Source organism: Xyrauchen texanus, chromosome 50 (genome assembly GCF_025860055.1).
Source record: "Xyrauchen texanus isolate HMW12.3.18 chromosome 50, RBS_HiC_50CHRs, whole genome shotgun sequence".
In the NCBI taxonomy this organism is placed as follows: domain Eukaryota; kingdom Metazoa; phylum Chordata; class Actinopteri; order Cypriniformes; family Catostomidae; genus Xyrauchen; species Xyrauchen texanus.
Window position 1 is genome coordinate 20,761,720 of NC_068325.1, and position 27,150 is coordinate 20,788,869.

Consider the following 27,150-nt stretch of genomic DNA (forward strand, 5'->3'; position numbering starts at 1 on the left):
TAGCAGCTCCGTTGCGCTGGCAGAATTTGTCTTCAGCGATGACGGTCCAGTGGCTGTAATTAGGGTGACCACACTCACATCATATGGGACGACCACGGCGACAGGGTTGCCAAGGGTCACACTGAACAGTGCTCTCGACACGCCGGCACGGTTTAATTTGCTGACTTCAAAACAACGAACATTAAAGTGTCAAATCCAGATGCAGATCACGTTTCTCAACAACACCAGAAGAGAGAGACAGAAAGAGAGAGACAGAAAGAGAGAGAGAGAGAGACAGAAAGAGACTCACAGAGAGACACCAACAGACGGACAGACAGACAGACAGATAGTTTGAGTCGAATATTTTAAATTTGATTCTTTTGTGCAGCGTGCCCTCGAGTCATATTGGCTGGACGGCCACTTCTAGTGAGAGTACCTATAGTACTAAATCATCTCCATTTATAGACAGTTTGTCTAACTGTGGACAGATGAATATCTAACGGCCACTTCTAGAGAGAGTACCTATAGTACTAAATCATCTCCATTTATAGACAGTTTGTCTAACTGTGGACAGATGAATATCTAACGGCCACTTCTAGTGAGAGTACCTATAGTACTAAATCACCTCCATTTATAGACAGTTTGTCTAACTGTGGACAGATGAATATCTAACGGCCACTTCTAGTGAGAGTACCTATAGTACTAAATCATCTCCATTTATAGACAGTTTGTCTAACTGTGGACAGATGAATATCTAACGGCCACTTCTAGTGAGAGTACCTATAGTACTAAATCATCTCCATTTATAGACAGTTTGTCTAACTGTGGACAGATGAATATCTAACGGCCACTTCTAGTGAGAGTACCTATAGTACTAAATCATCTCCATTTATAGACAGTTTGTCTAACTGTGGACAGATGAATATCTAACAGCCACTTCTAGTGAGAGTACCTATAGTACTAAATCATCTCCATTTATAGACAGTTTGTCTAACTGTGGACAGATGAATATCTAACGGCCACTTCTAGTGAGAGTACCTATAGTACTAAATCACCTCCATTTATAGACAGTTTGTCTAACTGTGGACAGATGAATATCTAACGACCACTTCTAGTGAGAGTACCTATAGTACTAAATCACCTCCATTTATAGACAGTTTGTCTAACTGTGGACAGATGAATATCTAACGGCCACTTCTAGTGAGAGTACCTATAGTACTAAATCATCTCCATTTATAGACAGTTTGTATCACTGTGGACAGATGAATATCTAAGCTCTTCAAAAATGTGCGTGTGTGTGTGTGTGTGTGTGTGGGGGGTAATAAATCGCTGTCCTTTTCTGCATATCGCGGCCCTCTTCAGCCAGTCGAGGCCTGTTCGGCATTACATGGGTGCCCTTTTCAGCTTATCGCCGTACGTTCACCCCCGTTTCACGGCCGGCCCACCGGGAAAAGTCTTGGTTCTCCCTATAGCCAGTTCGCACCTGGATGCCATGGAGGCCTTGAAGTTTCTCAACTCCTGACATGTTTTTCTTCTATGGTATAAATTAACTGATAGATTTATAAATACTTAGTTACTTGTACTTAAGTAATTTTTAATTATTTATACATTACCAGAGTATAAATATTTCTGTTGACTTTCACTTTTACTTCACTACATTTTGACAAAACAAAAAAAATGTATAGGCCTACTTTTACTCTGATTCACTTCTCCAGACCATAATAACCTTTCATTACTTTTGCGACTAAACAGCACTAAAAACAACGCTAATAAAATGCATGGTTAATGATGTCCAAATCATTTGAGTCAAATCCTTTGAATGTGATTCTTTCGAATTGGTTAAAAAAGCAGACCGAACGATTCATTTAGGGAATCGATTCGTGAATCAAAATTAAAATCATAAATGAACCCTGGACAACATGTGTTGCATCTCCGTTTTAGAATCTAAAGAGAATTAATGTAACAGTTTTTATCTAGAAATTGAAAGGAATTGAGTATGTTTTTGGTCTTAAAGGGACAGTTCACCCAAAAATGAAACTTCTCATCATTTACTCACCCTCGTGTCATCACAGATGTGTATGACTTTCTATCGTCTGCAGAACACAAACAAAGATTTTTAGTAGAATATTTCAGCCCTGTCGGTCGTTTCAATGCAGATGAATGGTGGCCAGAAATCTAAAAGGTCCAAAAAGCAGATAAGCAGAAACAAATGATTCATTTTGGGAATCGAATCACGAATCTGAATCAAAATCATAAATGAACCCTGGACGACGAGTGTTGTGTCTTCACTTCAAAATCTAAACAGAAATCATGAGTTTTAATGTGTGTTTTTAAGCTAGAAATTGTTTGCAACATTTCTGCTTTATGGACGTTGTCAAACACTAATGAAGTTATGTGTGATAAGATTTGTTCAAGTCTCCGGCCTTCCCTTGAGAACTGTTATATGTAAGATAGATAGATAGATATCTGACAGACAGAAAGTCACTCAAACCTGCCGTGTGCTTTCCAAACAAGTCTATTTATGCAAAGCCAAACACAGTCGCTTTCATAAGACGGCTTTATTTCCTGCAACTTGTTCTATTATAAGTCACAGCTGTATGTGTGTGATGCACTCTTTGCACCATTGGGTTAAAGCCTTTTGAGCTTAAACACACACACACACACACACACACACACACACACACACACACACACACACACACACAAACAAACACAGTGGTTTGTGAATGCAGGTGTCACTTCACATTTCTTCACTTTGGCCCCAACAGAGGCAACTGCATCCTTAAATATCTCACATTCTCTTCAATAAGCACAACATAAAGATTTCGTAACGAGGTGATGTTCGTTTACGGACATAGTTAGTGTACGACTGTCACAGTGCATTATGAGATATACAGATAAATGCTTTTTGATCAATGAATTTTCAAGACTTTTCCAATTATTTAAAAAGATAATTGATTCAGACCGATTCAATAATGAATCATGATGTGTGATCTGATTCAAATGATTCATCGAAAAGAAACAATTCAAAAATGTACTACGTCTTCTAAATTTTATTCAATCCAAGCAAACAAATTGTCATCTTGCAATTAATACATTATGAGGTCATAATGGTGCGTTCACATAAAACGCGAAGCGAGCGTTTCGCGCGGTGTGATTACATACAAAGTCGATGCGAAGAGGCGCGAATCGTACACGTGAAATCGCTTCATGAAATTTGTCAACTCGAGCGAAAAAGTCGCGAAAGCCTATCAGCATTGAGATTGTCCGGATGTCACTGACGTACTGACGTAGTAGCAGAAGAAATCTGGAAAAATGGATGAAACGATTGTTGTAGCGGTGTGTGTGTGGGCACCCGGAATTGTACGACACAACGTCATACGTGTACAGAGACCGGACGAATAAAGACATCGCTTGGAGGAAAATGAGCCAGGAAGTTGGACTACCTGGTTAGTTCTGAAAATCTACTTGATTCCAGCTTTTGGTTGTACGTTATGATAAACCAAGTCATCCTTTTCCGGCAGAGAAGCGGGAATACTCGCGGGTTCGCGTGACTTTAAACACACATTTATAATCCAGCGGTCAAACTTGCGCAAGCAATGCAAGGTGAAACTTTCCTTCGTGTGTGAACGCACCATAAGAGCTGCATATAACTATACAAATATTTCACAACTCTAAAACAAATCCCTTTCCAGGCATAGAAAATACCATTTTTAAATTCCCTGGTATTTCCTGCTTTTCTATCACTATCGGAAGCATGTAAGAAAAACACACAAACATGAAGCACAATTTCACTTCACATTTTATTCGAATCTTTCTATAGCACTTCTGCACAGATCAACATTTGCCGTCATCAGTATGCGAGCTGTTGGCGATTAAATCATTGAATTCCCGACATTCCTGTTAACACACACCAGAAACCCCAGGAACAGAAGCGTACAAATGCCACTGACACACTGTGTCCAGTCTTAGAACGACTGTTGACGTTGTGTAGCATTATGACAATATGACAAACAACGTCTGACGTCAGTCGTAAGAGGAGAGGTGAGGTTGTAACATCGAACGGAGGACTTACTCGCTTAATCTCTATACAAACGCACTTCCCGAAGACTTGCCGATGTTATTCGGATTAAAAGAACTCATTGTTAAAGGGCAGACGCCATGAAAAAGAAATGTAAAGAAATTAGGACCAATGAGATTTAACGATGGGCGGAGCTACTGTGTGTACCAATATGGGGAAGCCAGGTGCCCCCAGTTTTGGGGTAAATTTGACATTTTGTTTGTAGTTGACTGCAGAAAACAACGGCTCGACCCAAGCCGATCACGTCGGCAGTGAACTGACAAAGCACGCAAGGCGGAAAACGTTAATATCGTTATGGTTAACGCCCACTTGTCTGCCTTGCAGCAAATCCGATAGGACTCTGTGAACCTTATTAATATTAATGTGACGAGCTGATTCGTGAAAGAAGCTGCTTGCCCACATCAAAACAACGTCAGAAAACATTTCGAGAACATCGGAAACCAAATCCAATCCATTTATTGAGTGCGACATGGTGTTTGAAAAGACCTGACAGTACACTGAAAGTTATATTGAGGACAAACAGGAGCAAACTCATGATTAAGACATCTAGTATGTACAAGCGATCATGGGATGTGACCCAGCGCGCCCCTCAGAAGTCCGAGACCTCTATAGCACCGTGAGAAGGCGGTTTGCGTATACAACTATACGTCCCAATAGATGCAACTTCAATCTCTTGAATAAAAACGATAAATGCAACTCTATTTTTTTTTCATCTTTCGACATTATGTTCCAAAGTTTCACCAAATAAAAATCGATAGAAATAATAATAATAATAACAGCAACAACAGGAATTATAATAAAAACAGACAAGTTGAATAGAATTCAATATCAATGTATACGTTTACCAAGTATGCTACAAAAACAAATGCAATCTTCTGGTGCTGAAAAACATTTTATAGTCGATTATAGTCGCTAGAAGAATACATGAAGACGCGATAATCTATCGTAACACAGATGTGTACGCTAACTGAAACCCATAGCTTCTTATGCTGCCATAATTGCAATTTCTTTATACAAATATTAAATCTATATGTGACAAAAGACATTTAAATATACTTTAAATCCCATTTCCCCAGCTTAAAGCCTTCCTTTCACCCAACAACCCTTGAGTACAAAGAAAAATACCTGAAACTGTACAGATACAGACTCCGTCTATTTGATCTGCGACTGGTTAGAATGACATTTTGGCTTGAATTAGAAAAATATTTAGTACTTAATAGAGAAAACCGGGTATAAAGTAAACGGCACAGAGTGACTGATTATCCATCCAAAAAACACAAACGTATGGTGGCTCTTTCCAAGAAAGAGAGACAGAGCGAGGGATCGTTGAAGGGTCGGAAGAGGGTGGTGTCCCCCAAGGCTATGTACTGGGTCCATTTCTGTTGTAGTCCAAGACGACACGCATGCGTCTCTCACGCGTGCCGTTCGTAGGCATGAGACTCAGATTAGCACAACAGCGAATAAATGAACAAGAGAGACATGCAGTGGATGAGATAGAGCCTATAAGCATTGATGAATCACCAGTAGCACTAGATGAGGCTTTAATACATCGGTTCCGTGCCTTGTTCGCCCTCCTCAGGTGGAAAGTCCGAGTTAAGGAGGGACTCCATGTAGGCTATGTAGCTGGAGCTGTGAGTGTAGCTTTCGTTGGGTTCAGGCTCAGGGGCTGGGGCAGGTTGGTTGGGCGCTGGGGCAGTTAAGGTGGGCATTGGGGCAGAAATGGTGAGCATTGGGGCAGGTAGGGTAGCGGGGGCAGTGCTGGTGTTTGGAGTAATGCTATTGGGCAGGAAAGCAGTGAGTAAATCTGAAGGTAGTGCTGAGGGCTCAATGGCTAGCGTAGGGGGCGGGGTTGGCAGACGTGGACGTTTTGCGGCCAGAGGTTCGTCCGATGGCTGGTTCTGAGGTGGTTGCTGGTTCCCAGTTGTCTGTAAAATAGAAAACAAAAAATCATCCATCATGACTGGCTGTGACATCACTACGGGTGTCTCAAAATGGGCTCGAACTTCACTGTTAAAATAAAACAGCACAAGGAAATGAGGACTACAAAAGAAAAAGGTCTATATTAGTCGAATTTACTTGCCATTCTGCACTGAATATTGGTCAAATATTTGGAGAAACTGTAAAACTTGCACTTCGACTTTATGTAAAAACTAGTGCTGTCGATATTTAATGCTTTAACACAAAATTTGTTTAACACCACTAATTTTTTAATGCCGTTTTTATAGGAACATGGATCTTTCAGATCAATTTGAGAGGCAGCTATGTTTGCAATATTCCACGTTTTATCTCAAGTGTGTCATGCAGTGTGGGTCTCGCCCTGCCTTGGTCTTGGCCCAGTCTCGCCCTGCCTCGGTCTTGGTCTAGCCCTGCCTCGGTCTTGAATCTGTCTTGCCCTGCCTCGGTCTTTGTCTAGCCCTGCCTCGGTCTTGAATCTGTCTTGCCCTGCGTTGGTCTTGTTCTTGACTTGGTCTAGCCCTGCCTCGGTCTTGGTCTAGCCCTGCCTCGGTCTTGGTCTAGCCCTGCCTCGGTCTTGCCCTGCATTGGTCTTGTTCTTGACTCGGTCTCGCCCTGCCTTGGTCTTGACTCTGTCTCGCCCTGCCTTGGTCTTGGTCTTGACCCGGTCTCGTCCTGCCTCGGTCTTGGTCTTGATTCGGTCTCGGTCTTGATTCGGTCTCGACCTGCCTCGGTCTTGGTCTAGCCTCTTGACCTGGTCTCGCCCTGACTTGGTTTTGGTCTTGACTCAGTCTCGCCCTGACTTGGTCTTGACTCGGTCTCGATACACTCTAAACTGACTCGGTCTCGGTTTAGCTGGTCTTGACTACAACAAACGTCCAAACGGGAAAGCCTCTGCGATATATCGGTCGACCGCTAGTAAAAACAAAAGTTGCTTGGCATGAAGCGAAATAAAGTGCTTACCAGACGAGACAAGACCCTCTTGGGCAGATCTTGGTCCAGAGAGTGAATTTCACTTCGCTTCAGTAAGAGCTGCGTCTCATCCTGAAACTCCACCTAGAAAAGAAAAATGTCCAAAAGCATTCCCACACATTTTTTCATTCAAAGCAAAAGCAACCAACACCACCATAACAAGCTACAAACTTTAAATGAGTTTCCAATCAACACTCTATTCCAGGTCATGCCCACGTACTTTACAGATTACTCATCTGCCGCCGTCTGGTAGGCGGGAGAAAGTTTGACTGGAAAGTCTAGCGAGGCTAAATGTGACCTCATCAAAGTGTCAAGATTTCAGCGGGGTTGTTGTTATGGGGTGCAGTGACTCAGAGCTGATAAATAATAGAAGATTGAGGAGAGAATCCAGAGGTTTGTTAATGCTGACTGGCAGTTAGACGGTTCTTGGTATCACTTAGAAGTTTTGCCCCTAGGAGTGTTTCATGAGTTTAGATGTACAATAGAAAGACAGATAGATCGTAAAGACGTCACAGTTACCTGGTAGTATCTCTGGACGTGTTCTTTGACAAAAGACGCATTGAGGAGGCGTCCGTCTATCGTCTTCACAACCACCAGCTCTCCGAGTTCCGGAGTGCCATTGCGCAGACAGTCGTGACTCTGAGCGAGAAATCAAAGAGATGACAGATAAAACGAATTGTTGCCTTCAGTGCTTTTATTACTTTAATATATTCTCTAGCTCACCAGTAAGTTCTCTGGGAAGACGTTATCACAGTACGATCCATCATCGAAGTTGACCTCGTAGTAGCTCTGCGAGCCGATACCGGTGATGACGCAGTGATAGAACCAACCGTTGCTGTTCCTGCCGATGACCTCTTGACCTAGAGACAGCTCGCGAGAGATGTTTTTCACCTGCTGTGGAAAATCGTTTGAAAGCAGCGTTATTATTGTTAATGAAAACGTATGCCTCCTACACACTACACGACGTCGGATCGTGGTACCGTTCATATTACACAACTGTCTCTCTTGTCATGGAAGTCGTAGCGTTTTCAAATTCCATGAGGAATCGGCGACAGCGAACACGTTACAATACATTTCACTACTGACGAATCCCCGACGACTCTGCCTGGACTCCAAATTACGTTTCACAACAGAGTACACGCGAGAAGTGATACGAGATACGAAAGCAAATGCATGATCATATGTGATGCATTTCAGAGTATGATGTGCATGTTTTTAATCATATATTTTATTGGTTACAATATGAAAAAGTGCCTCCTACTGAAAAATCTACCTATTTGTTGACCTTACTGTCCAAGAGAATTGACGATTTCTCTCCAACTCTACAGTTCAGAGGGAACATCAAATAGTCACTGGTGCTCCTGCCAATGTTCCTCCAATTTTACCGCCATTTCTTCAGTCCAATGAGACTTTCTTGATATCATAGCTATGCTAGTTGATGTTCTGTTGCAGGTACATCAGGACTCCTCCCACTGAAACTTCCCCCGTTTCTTGCTCTCCCATTGGCTGTAGATCAACGCTGCTGTTGTATTCAGTCAAAACATATTTCACATTGCACGATTTGGAGTCACAGACAGGTCCAAATATTTAACATGCTAGATATCTCGCTTCTCTCAGATCGCGACTTTGATAGTTCATACACTGCGTTCGTCGCTCACAGATGCGAGCTCCGATTTGCCTTTGTTGACGAGCTAAAATCGGGCGTAAAATCGTGTAGTGTAACCTCGAATAAGGCGATTTTGTTAACTAAAATAAAAGTGTAGTAAATCATTTATGTAATAAATCCAAATCATTTTCATAACAAAATAAAATAAAATAAAAATGACCACTAATTAAGTTCAATACGTTTTTAATAAATAATATATTATAAAACTTGAAATCTTTACAATCCACCATTCAACATACAAATGCCACTAGCTAGCGATAACACTAGAAGGCTCATGAAATGTGCGTTAAACATTTAAATATTAGCACTTAACGCATTATATTGGGCAAAAATAAATGCTAAGAACTAAAGCTAAACTTAACTTGATAAACCACAAACAAAACAGTCAGCAACGAAAACTAAAAAGGTTCAAATAAAATACAAATGTAATTAAATGTAATAAGAAATCGTACCTTCTGATTGGTCTGTTTGTGTTTATGACAGGTGACGGACACCACGTATGGCAAATCCGCTGGCTTCATGACCACTCCAGCGAGAAGGGCGCAGGTGGTGTGGAAAGACTTCGAACAGTTGTCATAAGAGCACTGGATACACGCGCCCATGAACTCTTTGGTCGTCTTGTGGCAGTAGACGCACTTCTGAAATTCGTAACAGAGAAATGCAATTTAGAGATCAAGATGGAAGGAAAAAAACGGTTTATGAGGTCTTCTGACACAGCTCCGATTGGTCTATTGTAGCATGTCGTCAAATTATTATTTTATTTTTAATGGATCATCGTTTTATGTCTCTCATATTACTACGTGCTCGTGTCACATAATAAACACAAATGTAACTCAAATCCATATTTTCAGTCTGGTTTATTTTGCGATCTTGACCAGCTGACTGTACGTCACACTTGACTTCATTAATGTACATTTATAAAGTAAAGCGTGCCCCGTTTTAGTTTCTTATTCTTGCCAGTCCATCTCCTCTTCCATACATTTCCGCAGAACCCCTCTCAGACACGTACACACTCACACACATGCCGCACGGAAAAGGGAATATCGACAGGAATAAAAATTCTTTATTAAATCGTCAATACTTCATTTCAGTCCTTTGGGCCAAGCGGCTGTAATGTACAATGGCCTTTCAATGCAGCACCAGCACGGAAATATTTCATCGGCGGGACGAAAGGTTCTGATTTATCGTTCCACAGGGATTGATCAAAAGACAGGCCAATGGGCAAAGGGAAATAAAGAGGTGATTTACGAACGCCACTCCCTCTGTCATTTATTTATACATCTAGACCCGGGGTCCATTTCGTGTTGTGGTGAGAGAACGGATATAGACGCAGCACCCATTTAATCTAGCAGATCCATTTATTTGGGTTGTGTTGCTATAGCAAACACCGAGACATCGGCAGCCAAAACGACACCAGTGGAGATCATCAAGTCTCGTTGATGTCAGTTCTCGTTTCTTTAGCAGGTGTTTCTGTACTGCATTTGTAACGATGCACTGAGCACCGCTAGTCGAGCCGTGGGCAGGTCTGTGTGCATTCAAACGTGCGGCGGAGGCAGAAACCTGCCTATATAATCAATACAGTTCGTTTAGCACAGTGAGGAATGACATCTGATTATTCAGGCATAGTTAATAATGCATCATTCCCCCTGCTCACGGTGAGGGACAGACAGAGAGAGGAAGGAGAAACAGAAAAACAGGAAAACTAAAAAGACCAAAAATATGAAAGATCGAAAAAAGAAATTAAATTGAAATTTATCTCAGGTGCCATTCTCTGAGGTTTTTCTTTTTTAAATCTAGTTTTCACTTTGTCATTAAGGGGTTTGGAGTGTAGACTGATATTTTAGCATATGGCTGCAACATAACAAAATGTGAAAAAATGAAGGGGCCTGAATACTTTCTGAATGCACTGCAGCAGTAAGAGAAAAACCAAGAATGAACGAGACAAAGAACAAAATCATAAACAAAAAGAATGAAGGAATGAAACTAATTATGAACGAGAAAAATAATAAATAAAATTGATTAAAGATTAAAAAAATTATAAAGAACAAACAAATGTACAATAGAAAAAAGAAACAGGAAGAGAAAAACAGAATGAACATGTGAAAGAACAAAAGAATGAAAAAGAAACAAAGATAAAGCAAAAACAGAATGGACGAACAGACAAAAGAACAGACAAACAAAAGTGAACAAACAAATGAAAAACAAGTACAACAATAGAATGAATAAATAAAAGATTGAACAAACAAAAGAATGAAAATGAAACAAAGAAAGAAGGAAAGAAACAAAGAGAAAGCAAAAATGGAATGAACGAACAGACAAAAGAACAGACAAACAATAGTCAACAAACGAATGAAAAAAGTACAACAATAGAATCAATAAATAAAAGATTGAATAAACAAAAGAACGAAAATTTGTTGTTCTTCAACAAATAAAAGAACAGACAAACAAAAGTCAACAAACAAACAATAAACAAGTACAACAATAGAATGAATAAATAAAAGATTAAACAAACAAAAGAACAAAAATGAAACAAAGAAAGAAGTAAACAAAGAAAAAAGCAAAAACAGAATGAACGGACAAACAAAAGAACAGACAAACAAAAGTCAACAAACGAATGATAAACAAGTACAACATTAGAATGAATAAATAAAAGATTGAACAAACAAAATAACAAATACAAGAAAAATTATTAAACGAAGAGGAAAAATAAACAAACAAATAAAAACAAAACAAACAAAGACGAAACGAACAAAGAAACAGTAAGAAAAAGAAACCGAATGAATTAAAAGATGAAAGAAAGAACAAAGGAAAGAATGAAAGAAAAAGTTGGAAGATCGAAGAAACAAATTGAAGAAATTACGAACAAAGGAACAGACAAACAAATGTCAACAAACGAGCGAAAAAGATGTACAACAATAGAATGAATAAAATATTGAACAAACAAAAGAACGAAAATGAAACAAAGAAAGAAGGAAAGAAACAGAGTAAGCAAAAATAGAATGAATGAACAGACAAAAGAACAAACAAAAGAACAAAAATGTGTTGTTCTTCAACAAATAAAAGAACAGACAAACAAAACTCAACAAACAAACGATAAACAAGTACAACAATAGATTGAATAAATAAAAGATTGAACAAACAAAACAAAAATAACAAATACATGAAAGAAAAATTATTAAACTAAGAGGAAAAATAAACAAACAAAAACAAAACAAACAAAAGACGAAACGAACAAAGAAACAGTAAGAAAAAGAAACCGAATTAATTAACAGATGAAAGAAAGAACAAAGGAAAGAATGAAAGAAAAAGTTGGAAGATCGAACAAATTGAAGAAAGTACGAACAAACTAAAGAATAACATACAGGTTACACTGAGCTATATAAAGTTCATCCTATTGTCACTCACCAATCTCTTTCTGGTGTCGGGGACAGCGGTCACATCCACGGGCTCGCGCTCCACAGCGTTGACAAAACGAACCTCGGCCACAGCGACGGCACAGATTACATGAACCCACCTACAGGCAGGGAACACAACTTAAGACCTGAACTTAGAAGTCATTTTAATATGAGCATAAACAGACACTCAAAGCTCATTATTGACAAACAACATGAGTTTAGAATAACACACCTGTCGTCTGTGGTCTTCTTCAGAGCTCCTCCTCTTAAACTACACAAACAGCAGGCCTGCAACCATTGAACCACAATCATTCAATCAATGACCTGTTAATCCTTATTAAGCCATTTAGGGGTACAGTGCACAGATTTCTGAATGTGACCCTGTCTATGTTATCTTTATGTTATCATTTGGATATCTGAAACAAAAGTCATTGATATGCTTTCAGCTGGGTGTTAGGATAAAGCTATGCACGCAACACCAGGCCGTGTTTGCACGAAATGTTTTGGCTAAAGGGGATGAATACTTACAGCGGTCCAAGCTATTGCAGTACACCGAGAACACATCCACCCTTCTGGCTTTGTGTCGGGACTGACGCCATAACAACCTGACAGAAGAGAGGGACGAGAAGTCATTCAAAATCAAATCAACCCACTAAAACTACCACTTCTTTTCTGATGACAAAATACAATCAACTTCAATATTAAGTTTCACTTTTAAAAATATGCTAATTTATGAAAGTTTAATCCGTTGCGAAAGTTCATTTAAGTCTTAAATGATTAAAAACAGGTTTTGAGTTTTTGACTTAATAAACAAGTGCAGAAAATTGATGAACCATTATGACTGAAAACCCAATTATACAAACCGTATTTGCGTTACTATTAAACTTCAACTATATTATTAGTTCATTCCAAACAACTGGCTGATTTCGGAAAACCCGTAAATATGCAAATATATTAGAGAATGGAAAACTCTTGGTAAATATAATAATATTGTTAGTTGATGCCGAACGTCACAATTTGCTGATTTCTATCAAATAAATCGTAAATATGGAAATATATTCATAAATGGAAATTTCTTCGTAAATATAATAATATTGTTAGTTGATGCCGAACGTCACAATTTGCTGATTTCTATCAAATAAATCGTAAATATGGAAATATATTCATAAATTTAAATTTCTTCGTAAATATAATAATATTGTTAGTTGATGCCGAACGTCACAATTTGCTGATTTCTATCAAATAAATCGTAAATATGGAAATATATTCATAAATGGAAATTTCTTCGTAAATATAATAATATTGTTAGTCAATGCAAAAACCACAAAATGCTGATTTTTTTAAAACTTGTAAATATGCAAATATACTTGAAAATGGAAATATCTTCATAGATATTATAATTTTGTTATTTGATGATACTATTAAACTTCCGAAGGCTAGTAACTATAGCAGTATACAACAGCACTGATGTTGTTTGGTTTTCGCCGTTGCCCAACAATCGAGAATATAAAAATCTTCGTAAATATAATAATATTTGTAGTTTATTCCAAACACAACTGGCTCATAAATATGCAAATATATTCGAGAATAGAAAAACCTCTGTAAATATAATAATATTTGTAGTTTATACCAAACACAACTGGCTCATTTTGGATGACTAATAAATATGCAAATATATTCGAGAATAGAAAAACCTCCGTAAATATAATAATATTTGTAGTTTATACCAAACACAACTGGCTCATTTTGGATGACTAATAAATATGCAAATATATTCGAGAATAGAAAAACCTCTGTAAATATAATAATATTTGTAGTTTATACCAAACACAACTGGCTCATTTTGGATGACTAATAAATATGCAAATATATTCGAGAATAGAAAAACCTCCGTAAATATAATAATATTTGTAGTTTATTCCAAACACAACTGGCTCATAAATATGCAAATATATTCGAGAATAGAAAAACCTGACATTCGTAGCAATCATTTTAAAGATCGTTCATGCTGTTGGTGATGGCTAAGAGCAATAGAAAAGCTCTTTTTAACACAATGTAATTTCCCCTTCTCCGCCATCTTATTGAAAACACGGCATCATCCGCGGCAGGTAAACACTAACAGTTGGAACCACACGATCAAGCCATGCTTGAGTCATAAAAACAAGACAAAAACAATATAAAAATATTACATAAAATTCACCATTTGTGTTCCACAGATGAAAGTCCGATTGGCTTGAAACGACATTGGAGTGAATGAATAATGATTTGACTTTGGGGTGCACTATCCCTTTAACAGGCACACGGGCACGCAAAAACGCACCAAAACACACAAAACAATTTCCATAACTGCTGGAAGAATGTTTGTATTCAAGCATACAAGTTATAACCGGGTAGGCAGAAAATAGCATCAAGAAATGCAGAAGCTAGCAGAAATATCTTCATAAATATAATAATATCATTATTTGATGCCAAACACCACAACTGGCTGATTTTGGAAAACACGTAAATATGCAAATATATTCAAGAATGGGAAACTCTTGGTAAATATAATAATATCGTTAGTTGATGCCAAACAACAAAATCGGCTGATTTCTAAAAACAATCTTAAATATGGAAATACATTAATAAAAACAAAATATCTTCATTAATATAAGAATTTTGTTAGTTGATGACAAACAATACAATCGGCTGATTTAAAAAAAATATATATATTTTTTAATATAATAATATTGTTAGTGCCGTGGAAAATCTTTGACGAATCTCTCTAAAATGCAAGAAAACTCACAGAGTCCAGGTTCCAGATGCCAAAGTTGTATTTTATTGAACACCAACAAACTTGAGACCGGTCAGCCGTCCGTTCTGACTCTCTTAGTCAAAACCTCCTCTTCTATACCGTTTGTTATCTGGCATTACCTCATTTCTACGCCCCTTCGTTATTTTTGTAACCAATGGATACTATTTGCCACCAGTATCTCACAGAGCCTTTTGATATCTTTTTACTGGTAGAAACTTGGCTTTAGTCTCTCTTTTTAATTAATTTCACCACTAGTTGTTTTTCCTCCTTATCTTCAACTGTGTTTCAAGGTCATTATTTTGTTACAGCTGGGTGCTCTTTGTGGCCTCTGCAGCATCAACACTTTTAGTAACCTCATATGCTCTCTCCTGGGTCACACAAAGGCCAGGAAACTCATACAAGTACTTGACTAATATAGTATATTTTTCAATATTCTAGTATGTTTTTATATCAATGGCGAACACCACAATACGCCGATTATGGAAAACTCATAAATATGGAAATATATTCGAGAATATAAAAATCTTTGTAAATATAATAATATTTTTAGTTTATTCCAAACACAACTGGCTCATTGGACGTGGGGTAAAGTTGGGGCTTTTTGGCTGAAACGGTTCCACCAGGGGTTGCGCCATGTTTATTTCGTCGCTGGTTCCTCAAGAACAACTCATGGAGAATCAGAGCTATTAAAAAGGAGCACATGTATCGGCTATTCTATAACTGCTTTAATGGTTCATCCAATCAGATTTATACGGCGTGTTTGTTTGTCACATGTATATAAAGATAGTGGCATTAAGCAGAGGTAGGACTGAAGGACCCGAAAGCGTGAGCAGGTGTACTAACGACACAGTGACGACTTTAATTAATTTGACAGAGTGAAAACGGTGTGACGTTAAACTGATTAGTGTGGCTAAAAGCAGCCTAATATAGAATGAGTCATCCGAGAGCGATCATGCTTTATAAATCAGCCAAGCAAATGCAACAACTGCCTCACATTTGCTAGAATAAACTTAAAATTGAGGAAAAAAGACTGCCAACTAGTCCCTAATTTAACTCTATTGAAATATCTTTGTAAATGAATTAATATTTAATTTTTCTTTAGATTTATTACCATTTTCTCCCCAATTTGGAATGCCCAATTTCCAATGCGCTGTAAGTCACGGAGGTTATACTGTAAAGGGGCTTTTCCACTGCACGGTACAACTCGACTCGGCTCACTTTTTGGGGGTTTTCCACTGTGGATAGTACCTGGTAAATTTTTTGTACGACCTCAGTCGAGGATCCAAGCGAGCCGAGCCGATACTAAATGTGACGTCAAAATCCTGCCGATCACGACATCAACCCGCTAGTTTTAAAGTTAGCTACAGCGATAGTAGGATCATTTGTTCACACGACTTTCGATTGTAAAAAGAAATGGCTGTTCGCAAAACCACGGCTACAAGCTTTGCGTTCCCTCACAAAAATACAAACCCCCAAATTTATTAATATTGTTAGTTGATGCCAAACAACACAATTGGCTGATTTTCGAAAACCCCAAAAATACGGAAATAAGTTTTGGGTTCCTTTGCCATACCGTTTAGATTTCTCTGCAATACGTTTTGGGTTCCTCTGCCATACGTTTTGGGTTCCCTAGCCATACATTTTGCGTTCCTCTCCAATACGTTTTGCGTTCCTCTCCAATACGTTTTGCGTTCCTCTGCAATACGTTTTGCGTTCCTCTGCAATACGTTTTGCGTTCCTCTGCAATACGTTCTGGGTTCCTCTGCAATACGTTCTGTGTTCCTCTGCAATACGTTCTGGGTTCCCCTGCAACAAGCTTTGCATTCCCTCGCAACAATACAGACCCCCATATTTATTAATATTGTTACTTGATGCCAAACAACACAACTGGCTGATTTTCGAAAACCCGAAAAATACGGAAATAAGTTTTAGGTTCCCTCGCAATAAGTTTTAGGTTCCCTCGCAATACGCTTTGCGTTCCTCTGCAATACGCTTTGCGTTCCTCTGCAATAATACAGACCCCCAAATTTATTAATATTGTTAGTTGATGCCAAACACCACAACTGGCTGATTTTCGAAAACCCGAAAAATACGGAAATAAGTTTTAGGTTCCCTCGCAATAAGTTTTGGGTTCCTCTGCAATACGTTTTGGGTTCCCTCGCAATACGTTTTGCGTTCCCCTGCAATACGTTTTGGGTTCCCCTGCAATACGTTCTGGGTTCCTCTGCAATACGTTCTGGGTTCCTCTGCAATACGTTCTGGGTTCCTCTGCAATACGTTCTGGGTTCCTCTGCAATACGTTCTGGGTTCCTTTGCAATACGTTTTGGGTTCCTCTGCAATACGTTCTGCGTTCCTCTGCAATACGTTCTGCGTTCCTCTGCAATACGTTCTGTGTTCCTCTGCAATACGTTTTGCGTTCCTCTGCAATACGTTCTGCGTTCCTCTGCAATACGTTCTGCGTTCCTCTGCAATACGTTCTGGGTTCCTTTGCAATACGTTTTGCGTTCCTCTGCAATACGTTCTGGGTTCCTTTGCCATACGTTTTGCGTTCCTCAGCCATATGTTTTGGGTTCCCTAGCCATACGTTTTGGGTTCCTCTGCAATACGTTCTGGGTTCCTCTGCAATACGTTCTGGGTTCCCCTGCAACAAGCTTTGCATTCCCTCGCAACAATACAGACCCCCACATTTATTAATATTGTTACTTGATGCCAAACAACACAACTGGCTGATTTTCGAAAACCCGAAAAATACGGAAATAAGTTTTAGGTCCCCTCGCAATACGCTTTGCGTTCCTCTGCAATACGCTTTGCATTCCTCTGCAATAATACAGACCCCCAAATTTATTAATATTGTTAGTTGATGCCAAACACCACAACTGGCTGATTTTCGAAAACCCGAAAAATACGGAAATAAGTTTTAGGTTCCCTCGCAATAAGTTTTGGGTTCCTCTGCAATACGTTTTGGGTTCCTCTGCAATACGTTTTGGGTTCCCTCGCAATACGTTTTGCGTTCCCCTGCAATACGTTTTGGGTTCCTCTGCAATACGTTTTGCGTTCCCCTGCAATACGTTTTGGGTTCCTTTGCAATACGTTTTGCGTTCCCCTGCAATACGTTTTGGGTTCCTTTGCAATACGTTTTGCGTTCCCCTGCAATACGTTTTGGGTTCCTTTGCAATACGTTTTGGGTTCCCTCGCAATACGTTTTGGGTTCCCTTGCAATACGTTTTGGGTTCCCTCGCAATACGTTTTGCGTTCCCTTGCAATACGTTTTGCGTTCCCCTGCAAAAATACAGACCCCCAAATTTATTAATATTGTTAGCTGATGCCAAACAACACAACTGGCTGATTTTCGAAAACCTGAAAAATACGGAAATATATTTGTAAATGGAATTAGTAAAACTATAATGAATAGGAACATTGTGACTGTCATTATGGACTTCTGGACTCATTTGAATGAAACCACTTATAAATATATTTGTTTGAACTGTCATGTTCATTTAAAGACAGGACTTTGTGTCTTGTTTTCCAGTAAAAATATCTAATACTTCAAATAAATGTACTTAAGGCTACATTTTGTCGGATAGTTAAGCTTGTTTTCCAAAAATATTTTGAAATAAGTTAGTTTTTTCTAATTTCTCATAATTGCTTCTCTCAAAAGGTTGGATTGAAGCAGTATACCAATACATCATTTAAAGGAAGACACAGACAGATAGCACAGAAAGGGCCAATCAGAGAGCGGTGAGAGCACCTCGGTGAACTCCACACTTGTGTACGTCCGAGCCCACAGTCTCTCTCACACACGGATGGACTAATTGGCTACGAGTCTTACACTCAGGTCGAGAAGAGAAACGCTTTTTCGTCTGTTTCTTACTTCAGGAAGTTTTTTTACCCCTCAAAATAAATAACAGTGCTCAAGTTCAGGCTGACTGACAGTAAATTGGTTGGAGTGACTTTTCAGCCCCGTGAGATGCTCTTGAGGGCCCCGTGAAGAAATTAAGAGAGAATGTTAATGTTAAATCTGGGTCCTGCAATAAAACCAGTTAAGAGCTACTGCATTAATGGTGCAGACTGAGTGATTTGAAAGGTTTGAACTCACTTGCATGGACCTGCAGACTGCAGCTATTGCAGCACAGAAGAATGCTGGTACCATCATCACCGATGTGCGAATTTGACGGCAGAGGTTCTGTGTTCTCAGCACCGGCACTGAAGCACATCTCCGGGACCAACGGACGGGTGCAAGTCCCAAAGCAAGAGACTGACCCGGGCGTGTCCGAGACATTGAAGGGGTCCTTAAGAGCCTAACACAATTACACACAAACAAACACATTTGAGTTGTGAACATGTTGAATTGTAGAAAAAACAAACACAAAAACCAAACGAACTGTGATTGGTCGCTTTAGAGCGAACGGTAAAAAAAACGTAAAAAGTACCAACAACCATAGAAAAACAATTGGACAAAGATAGCGGACTGAGTAAAAGTAAAATAGTTCTGGAGTCTAACGGTGGGCTGTCTGAGAGTGATACAGAAATTTGATCAAATGAGACTTCCAAAATTAAAACGTCAAATTTAGTCTGACTTAATTGGAGTTATTTCTAATCGGATCAGGGCATCACCTGTTTGTACGGACAGAACAGCATGCACACGGCGCAGTGGGGCTCGATGGTTGCCATGGCAGCATTGAACTGTTTCTCAGAGAGGAAGTTTGGTGTGCGGTTCTGCCACAGATTGCTCTCCTCATCCTTCTTGGTTACATGTCCCACACCGCCCCCTACTGGCAGCCCAGAGTACAGCTCTGCCGGGACAACAGAGGACATATAAACATATAAGATTTATCACACGCAAGAACAATAAACAAATACATTTCCATTTACTGAAAAGAAATACTTCAGAAAAGTTTTCAACTTAAATATAGATAGAGGGAGAGAGAGATTTATATGTAAGATAGATTAATAAATAGAGGGGGGAAAAACAATAAAAATGCAGTATACAAAAGATCAAAACATTTTATTTGAAAATATGAAAAAAAGAACAGACTGATTCAATATACAATTCCATAATTTGCGTTCTCTCTCAATAAGTTTTGGGTTCCTTGCGTTCCTTGGCAATACGTTTTGGGTTCCTTGGCAATACGTTTTGCGTTCCTTGGAAATACGTTTTGCGTTCCTTGGAAATACGTTTTGCGTTCCTTGGAAATACGTTTTGGGTTCCTTGGAAATACGTTTTGCGTTCCTTGGAAATACGTTTTGCGTTCCTTGGCAATACGTTTTGGGTTCCTTGGAAATACGTTTTGGGTTCCTTGGAAATACGTTTTGGGTTCCTTGGAAATACGTTTTGCGTTCCTTGGCAATATGTTTTGGGTTCCTTGGAAATACGTTTTGGGTTCCTTGGAAATACATGTTGCGTTCCTTAGAAATACGTGTTGCGTTCCTTGGTAATACGTTTTGCGTTCCTTGGCAATACGTTTTGCGTTCCTTGGCAATACATTTTGCGTTCCTTGGCAATACATTTTGCGTTCCTTAGCAATACATTTTAGGTTCCTTAGTAATACGTTTTGGGTTCCTTGGCAATACGTTTTGCGTTCCTTGGAAATACGTTTTGCGTTCCTTGAAATACGTTTTGCGTTCCTTGGAAATACGTTTTGCGTTCCTTGGAAATACGTTTTGCGTTCCTTTGCAACTAATTTTAGGTTCCCTTGCAATAAGATTTGGGTTCCCTCAAGTTTTGCGTTTCCTCGCCACAATTTTTGTGTTCCTTTGCAATAATATTTTTGTTCCTTTGCAACAGTGTGCGTTCCCTCACAACAGTTTGCATTCCCTTGGAAAAAGTTTAGCAATCCCGCTCATTAAGTTTCACTTGATGAGGAGGTGGGCGTGGCCAGGCTGTGAGGGTGCACAGCCAGTGCTGAATCAGATGATCAGAGGGAGAGCGAGATAACGGGATAGCCAGAGACATCAGTTCAAGAGAGAGAGAGAGAGACGCATGTGGCCACGCTGCATGCGTGTTTATGTTTGTTTTATGTTGAGTTTGACATGAATCTTTGTTGACAGTTCAGCCGGTTCCCGCCGCCTCCTTTACCAATCTTTAATGGTTACAATGGTGCTGAAACCTGGGAGGGAGGGGGGGATACGCTGTCGTGGAGTCCTATCCGCTGCCGTCCACCAGAGGATCAGCCGTGGCCGTCTGCCTGGGGACGGAAGGGTCACTCCCAGCTGGCAAGAGCTGGAGGAACTGCTGCCGTCCGCCCGAGAAGGGGAGGTGCGGTTCCATCCGCCGGGGAAGGAGCGAGTCCAGGGATCGTGAGCAAGTTTATTATCTCTCTTCCGCTGATCATCTGATTCCGCCCGGCCACACCCTCCTCCTCGTCACAGTTGCGTTCCTTAGCAACAAGTTTTGCATTACCTCCGAATAATTTGAGGGTCCCTTACAAAAGTTTGTGTTACCTTGGAAGTTTTTTATTGTTAAATTTTTTTGCAATAGCTTTATTACGAAAATGAACCATGGTTTTACTATAGTAACCATATTTTACATCCATTCTGCTTGGCAAAAGTGGCAAATAAATATTCTTTAATGGTACAGGAATGATATGCATGTTAAATTGGGCTCCATGTTATTTTTCTACCCCTTGTTTTAAATGTGTTTTATATAGATGGCAGGTAAGTGAAGGGTCCAAATGTTTTTGCTCAGTTTTAATATTCGTCCCCACAGTGATTGCGGGATACTCTAAATGGTCCCGTGGTAAAATTTAACAGCTGTCTGTCTGTTCATAACACACAGTTCAGAAAAATCAATAACTGTCTTTCAGCCCCTCCATTTTATAAACCAACAATTGTTTGTGGCTGCTTTCTTTCAAACCTCATTGCTTTTGCTGTTTATACTCTCAAAATAATATTACACACACACACACACACACACAAAACAAACAAGCACATTAAAACATCTCTCAACCAAACTAGAAAACTCTGAATTGGAAAACCAATATGGGTTGACATGAAACACAGCTTCGATTTTAGACATCTATATTGTTCAAACATGTCATTGTTTTCTCAATCCTTTCTTAAAGTTACATAAATAGCATTTATATATTACCATCTCTATTTCAGACAGAGTGGACGTTGTAGTCGCCCTGATGCTCTCTCATAGTGACTTTGACAGTAGATAATTGGGAGCACATGATCCATAGATCAATTAAATGTCTTAACGAGTCTCCCTTGCTGTGTCTCCAAGATAAAGCGTAACATGTTAGGAGCCGTTCACATCAAACACCTTTTTGCGTCCATCTACTCTGTTTTTCCATAGTTTTTCAATGTAAACATGCGCTAGACGGGCATCTTTGACCGTGCCGTGGCACCTTTTCAGAATGCAATGATTTCTAGGTGCCGTGTCAGCTAAAAAACAACTTTAACTTTTATGAAATGAGTCTCGAAACACCTGCATTTTGTTATTTTTGTTGCACTCCAACTAGCTTTTTTTTTAGCGCAAGAACGCGTTTGTGTTGATGGGGGCGTGGTCATGAGTCTGTCTGCGGGAGAGAGGGAGTGGTGTGGCTCGTCAAGCTGGTTGAAAATTTCTAACAGCTGTTTCTCATTACGGTGATAGCGGAGAGACGCCTTAAAACAGCTGAACACGGCAGAAGAGAGAGAGACGCACGTTTGCATGTTTGCTTATGTTGGTTTTAAGTCGAGTTTGACATTTAAAACTTTGTTTACTGTTAAGCCGGTTCCCACCTCATCCTTGCCCATCCTTAAACTGTTACAGCGGTGCCGAAACCCGGGAAGAAGGAGGGATGCGCTGTTGCGGAGTCCTTACCGGCTGAGGATCGGGTGACAGCACGTTTGCAATAATTGGTCGTAAAACTATTCTTACACAAATTGCATGTTAAATTCAACGTGACAATTCATGCAAAAATTTCTTTACTAACTTTTTTTAATGAAAATATTATATGTAAGATGTAAGATGTATAACTATTCTTACGTAAATTGTCACGTGACAATTTACATAAAAATATTTGATAAAAAACATCTTTAATTTGTACACTGATGTCCATCATTTATGAAATACAAGCCGAAACAAATTTTAGTTACATTTTCGTAAAACTATACGTACACAATTTTTTGCATTAAATTAAATGTGACAATACATGCAAAAATGGCTGTACGAACTTTTTACAAACATCATTCGATTTTAGATAATCATTCATGAAACACAAGCAAAACTTATTTTTGAGTAAATTATTCGTAAAACTATTCTTACGTAAATTGTCGCAAATTGTTCTCTAAACGTCATTCAATTGTACATTGATGTTCCTCATTTATGAAATATAAACAATTTTGCGTTAAATGTTCGTAAAAATATTCTTACGCATATTTTTGCACAGAATTGAAAAATTGTTTTACTAACTTTTTACAAACATAACTAGATGTTATGATCATCATTTATGAAACACAAGCAAAACTTATTTTTGAGTAAATTATTCGTAAATTTATATGTAAATTGTCGCATGTGATACCTTTCGATTGTACATTGAGGTCCTTCATTTATGAAATATTAACCAAAACAAATCTGCACTAACTGTTCATAAATCTATTCTTACGTAAATTACGCATTGAATTTAACAACAATTAGTGCAAAAACTGTTTTGCTAACTTTACACATCATTGGATTTCATGAACGTCATTCGTGAAACACAGAGCACAATTTATTTTGCGTAAATCATTTGTAAAACTATTCTTATGTGAACTGATGCAAAAAATAATAGATGTTTTTTATTTTTGTTGCACTAGTCGGTCTTGGATATTATTCTGATGCCACTGAAACTTTGTAATACAACACTTTCGTACTACTGTCGATACTGTCGATGAATCACTTATGATTATTTATATGTGATTATTCCTCTTTAAGTCGCTTTAGATAAAAGCATCCGCCAAATTAAAAAAATTTTAAATGTAGAAACTATTCTTACGCAAGTTGTCGCATGCAACAATTTACATAAAAATTGTTTTACAAACGTCTTTCCATTGTTCATTGATGTCCATCATTTATTAAATATTAGCCTAAATAAATTTGCGTTAAATGTTCGTAAAACTATATTGCATTGAATTGAACGTGACAATTCCTATAAACAATTGTTTACTAACTTTTTACAAACATAAATAGATTAATTTATGAAATTTATTTTTGAGTAAATCATTCGTAAAACTATTTATACGTAAATTTTTGCATTTGATATCTTTCGATTGTACATTGAGGTCCATTATTTATTAAATATTAGCCGAAACAATTTTGCGTTAAATGATTACGACACTATGCTTACGCAAAATGTGCATTGAACGGAACATGACAACTACTCTGTTTTATGAATATCATCTCCGCCACATGAGTAAAGCGAATTTCTGCGCAAAACATTCGTAAATGTAATTTCACATAAATTGTTGCATGTGACCATTTACATAAGAATGGTTTTATGAATGTCTTTTGGTTTTAATTTTATATTGACGACCATCAATTATGATTATGAGCAAAACAAATGTGCACCAAAATTTTTTTTAACTATTCTTAAGCAAATTGTCGGATTAAATTGAAAGTTACAATTTAAGTGAGAATGGTTCGCGTAATCTTTTCTACTCTTTAAGAGTACTATATTTTTTCCATAATTACAAAATGCTTTAAAAGGGCGGCTGTGGCTCAGGTGGTAGAGCGGGTCGGCCGCTAATCGCAGGGTTGGTGGTTCGATTCGCGGCCCACACGACTCCACATGCCGAAGTGTCCTTGGGCAAGACACTGAACCCCAAGTTGCTCCCAATGGCAGGCTAGCACCTTGCATGCAGCTCTGCCATCATTGGTGTGTGTGAATGGGTGAATGAGTCACCCATTAGAAAAAGGTGATATATAAGTGCAGACCATTTACCATTTTTACCATTTGGACATTATATAACAGGGAAGTATGCATATTAGGAGACAGGGTTGGAAACCCTGAGCGTCTAACATCAATAACGTAATAAAAATAGTACCCACCCTCGTCGCTGGAGGCTTCCTGTTTGACGATAGAGAGCGGTGAGCGCATGGGCGGCTTGCTGAATGGATGTCTTCTGCTCTTCTTCACCTCCATCTTCTTCTTCTTCTTCTGCTTTTTGAAGGGACTCGCCTGAGAACAACAACATAAAACGGTTTACGAATGGCAATACTATTCAAATTGACCTCAATGCAAAGATCATTGGGGAGATCTTACCTGTATGCCGTCTGCTACATCATTTCGGTTCTGTAGGTCGTTCGTCGCGGCGAACTGTTCAAACGCCTGCTGGAAGGTCAGGTCATCTGGAATCTTCGGCTTCTTTTTCCTTCTCTTTTTCGGCTCGCCATTAGGAAGATCCTGGGAATCCGTTTTTCCATCTTCAACGGGTACAAACAAACATTGAGCATTTAAAATCAGATCGAACATTTGATTCGAGATCTTGAAGACACAAATTAGCATTAGCATTCATTTCCTGTTTGGTGTGTCTTTTAACAAGCATTGGAAATATTACCGTTTTATAAAACACATTTAAATGTCGGTTTTCACCTTCTCCGCGGAGCGCCGCCTCGGCCTGTTCCTGTTCTTCTCTCTCCAGCGCCTCCAGCGTGAGGAGCGCCTCCCTCGCCATGCGCTCGTCTCTCCGTTTCCTCCTCTGCTCCTCTCGCTCCTCCACCTTACGCAGGTACTCGGTCATCTCCAGCTCGATTCCTTCCTCCTCCAGAACCTTCAGTTCCTCCAGCTTCAGACGGCGGAACTGTTTCACCTTCGCCTGAGTTCTACGATGAACATAACGACAGAAACGTGAGGTCTAAATAAAACAAGTAAAATAAATCTTCATGGTCTTGTTCTCGATTCTTGGAAGAATAATTGGGCCTCATTCAGGAAACACTAGCACAAATTCATGAAATTACGAAAGTACGTTTTATAATTTTTTTTAACATTATTGCGTAAATTGTCGCATTGAAATGAACGTGACTTGTGCGAGACTAATTTGACTAACTTTCTTTTTTACAGTAACAATTCGTAAAACTATACTCTTGTAAATTGTTGCATGTAACAATATTACATAATGTCTATCAATTAAAATGTTACACCAATTTGGAATTCCCAATGCGCTCGAAGTCCTCGTGGTGGCGTAGTGACTCGCCTCAATCCGGGTGGCGGAGGACGAATTTCAGTTGCCTCCGTGTCTGAGACCGTCAATCCGCGCATCTTATCACGTGACTTGTTGAGCGCGTTACCGTGGAGACGTAGCGCGTGTGGGGGCTTCACGCTATACTTCGCGGCATCCACGCACAACTCACCACACACCCCACCAAGAGCGAGAACCACATTATAGCGACCATGAGGAGGTTATCCCATGTGACTCTACCCTCCCTAGCAACCAGGCCAATTTGGTTGCTACGGAGACCTGGCTGGAGTCACTCTTGGATTCAAACTCGTGACTCCAGGTGTGGTATCCAGCATCAATACACACAAAGTCACAGGGGCGGCTGTGACTCAGGCGGGCCACTAATTCCCGGCCCACATGACTCCACATGCCGAAGTGTCCTTGGGCAAGACACTGAACCCCAAGTTGCTCCCAATGGCAGGCTAGCACCTTGAATGGCAGCTCTGCCACCATTGGTGTGTGAATGGGTGAACTTTGGTAACCGCTAAGGTTAAAAAAAAAAAGCGCTATATAAGTGCAACCATTTACCATTTACCAATACTCGCTCAGCTACACAGGCCTCCCCAATAATGTCCAATATTTATGCAATATGAGCAAAATAAATTAGCGTTTATTTGGCCTCATTCAAGAAACACAAGTACGATTAAAAAACAAATATATACATTGTTCGTAAAACAATCATTGCGTAAATTTGAGCAAGAATGCTTTACGTACATAGTACAATTGTGCAACGCCATTCACAAAAATACATTTCTGACTAAATCATTCGTAAAACTATTTGCAGGTCAATAGTCGTGTCTTTCGAGATGTCTTTCGGTCTTAATTTTGCATTGATGTCAGTTATTTATGAGCTAAATAAATTAGCATTTACTGAGACTTGAGCAGAACGAATGTGTGTGTACACTTACAGGCCACTTCATTAGGTACACCTACACTCTAGAGACCCCAGAGAAAATCCCAGGACATCAACAGTTACAGAAATACTCAAACCAGCCCATCTGGCACCAACAATCATGCCACGGTCTGGCATGATTTATTATGTTTATACTATTTGCCATATCGGCTCATAACTGACCTGCGAAGGAGTTTCTCTCTGTACGTGACTCTGTTTTTCCTCCAGTGCTCGAG

The 27,150-nt window shown here is 39.2% G+C and overlaps 1 protein-coding gene across 1 annotated transcript in view; it reads right to left on the reverse strand.

Annotated features, from left to right (window-relative positions):
• Positions 1–3,027: 3,027 nt before the first annotated feature.
• The window catches only part of LOC127641025 (lysine-specific demethylase 4B-like), a 58,317-nt gene continuing 34,194 nt past the window's right edge, over positions 3,028–27,150 (reverse strand). The window contains 14 exon segments of the mRNA XM_052123763.1: positions 3,028–5,985; positions 6,977–7,069; positions 7,505–7,624; positions 7,709–7,879; positions 9,104–9,289; positions 12,057–12,165; positions 12,279–12,334; positions 12,575–12,651; positions 18,938–19,139; positions 19,456–19,634; positions 24,854–24,983; positions 25,068–25,228; positions 25,398–25,627; positions 27,098–27,150. The exon segment at positions 27,098–27,150 is cut by the window's right edge and continues 144 nt beyond it. Of these exon segments, the coding sequence (XP_051979723.1) occupies positions 5,602–5,985; positions 6,977–7,069; positions 7,505–7,624; positions 7,709–7,879; positions 9,104–9,289; positions 12,057–12,165; positions 12,279–12,334; positions 12,575–12,651; positions 18,938–19,139; positions 19,456–19,634; positions 24,854–24,983; positions 25,068–25,228; positions 25,398–25,627; positions 27,098–27,150 (2,151 nt within the window). The 3' untranslated portion in view covers positions 3,028–5,601.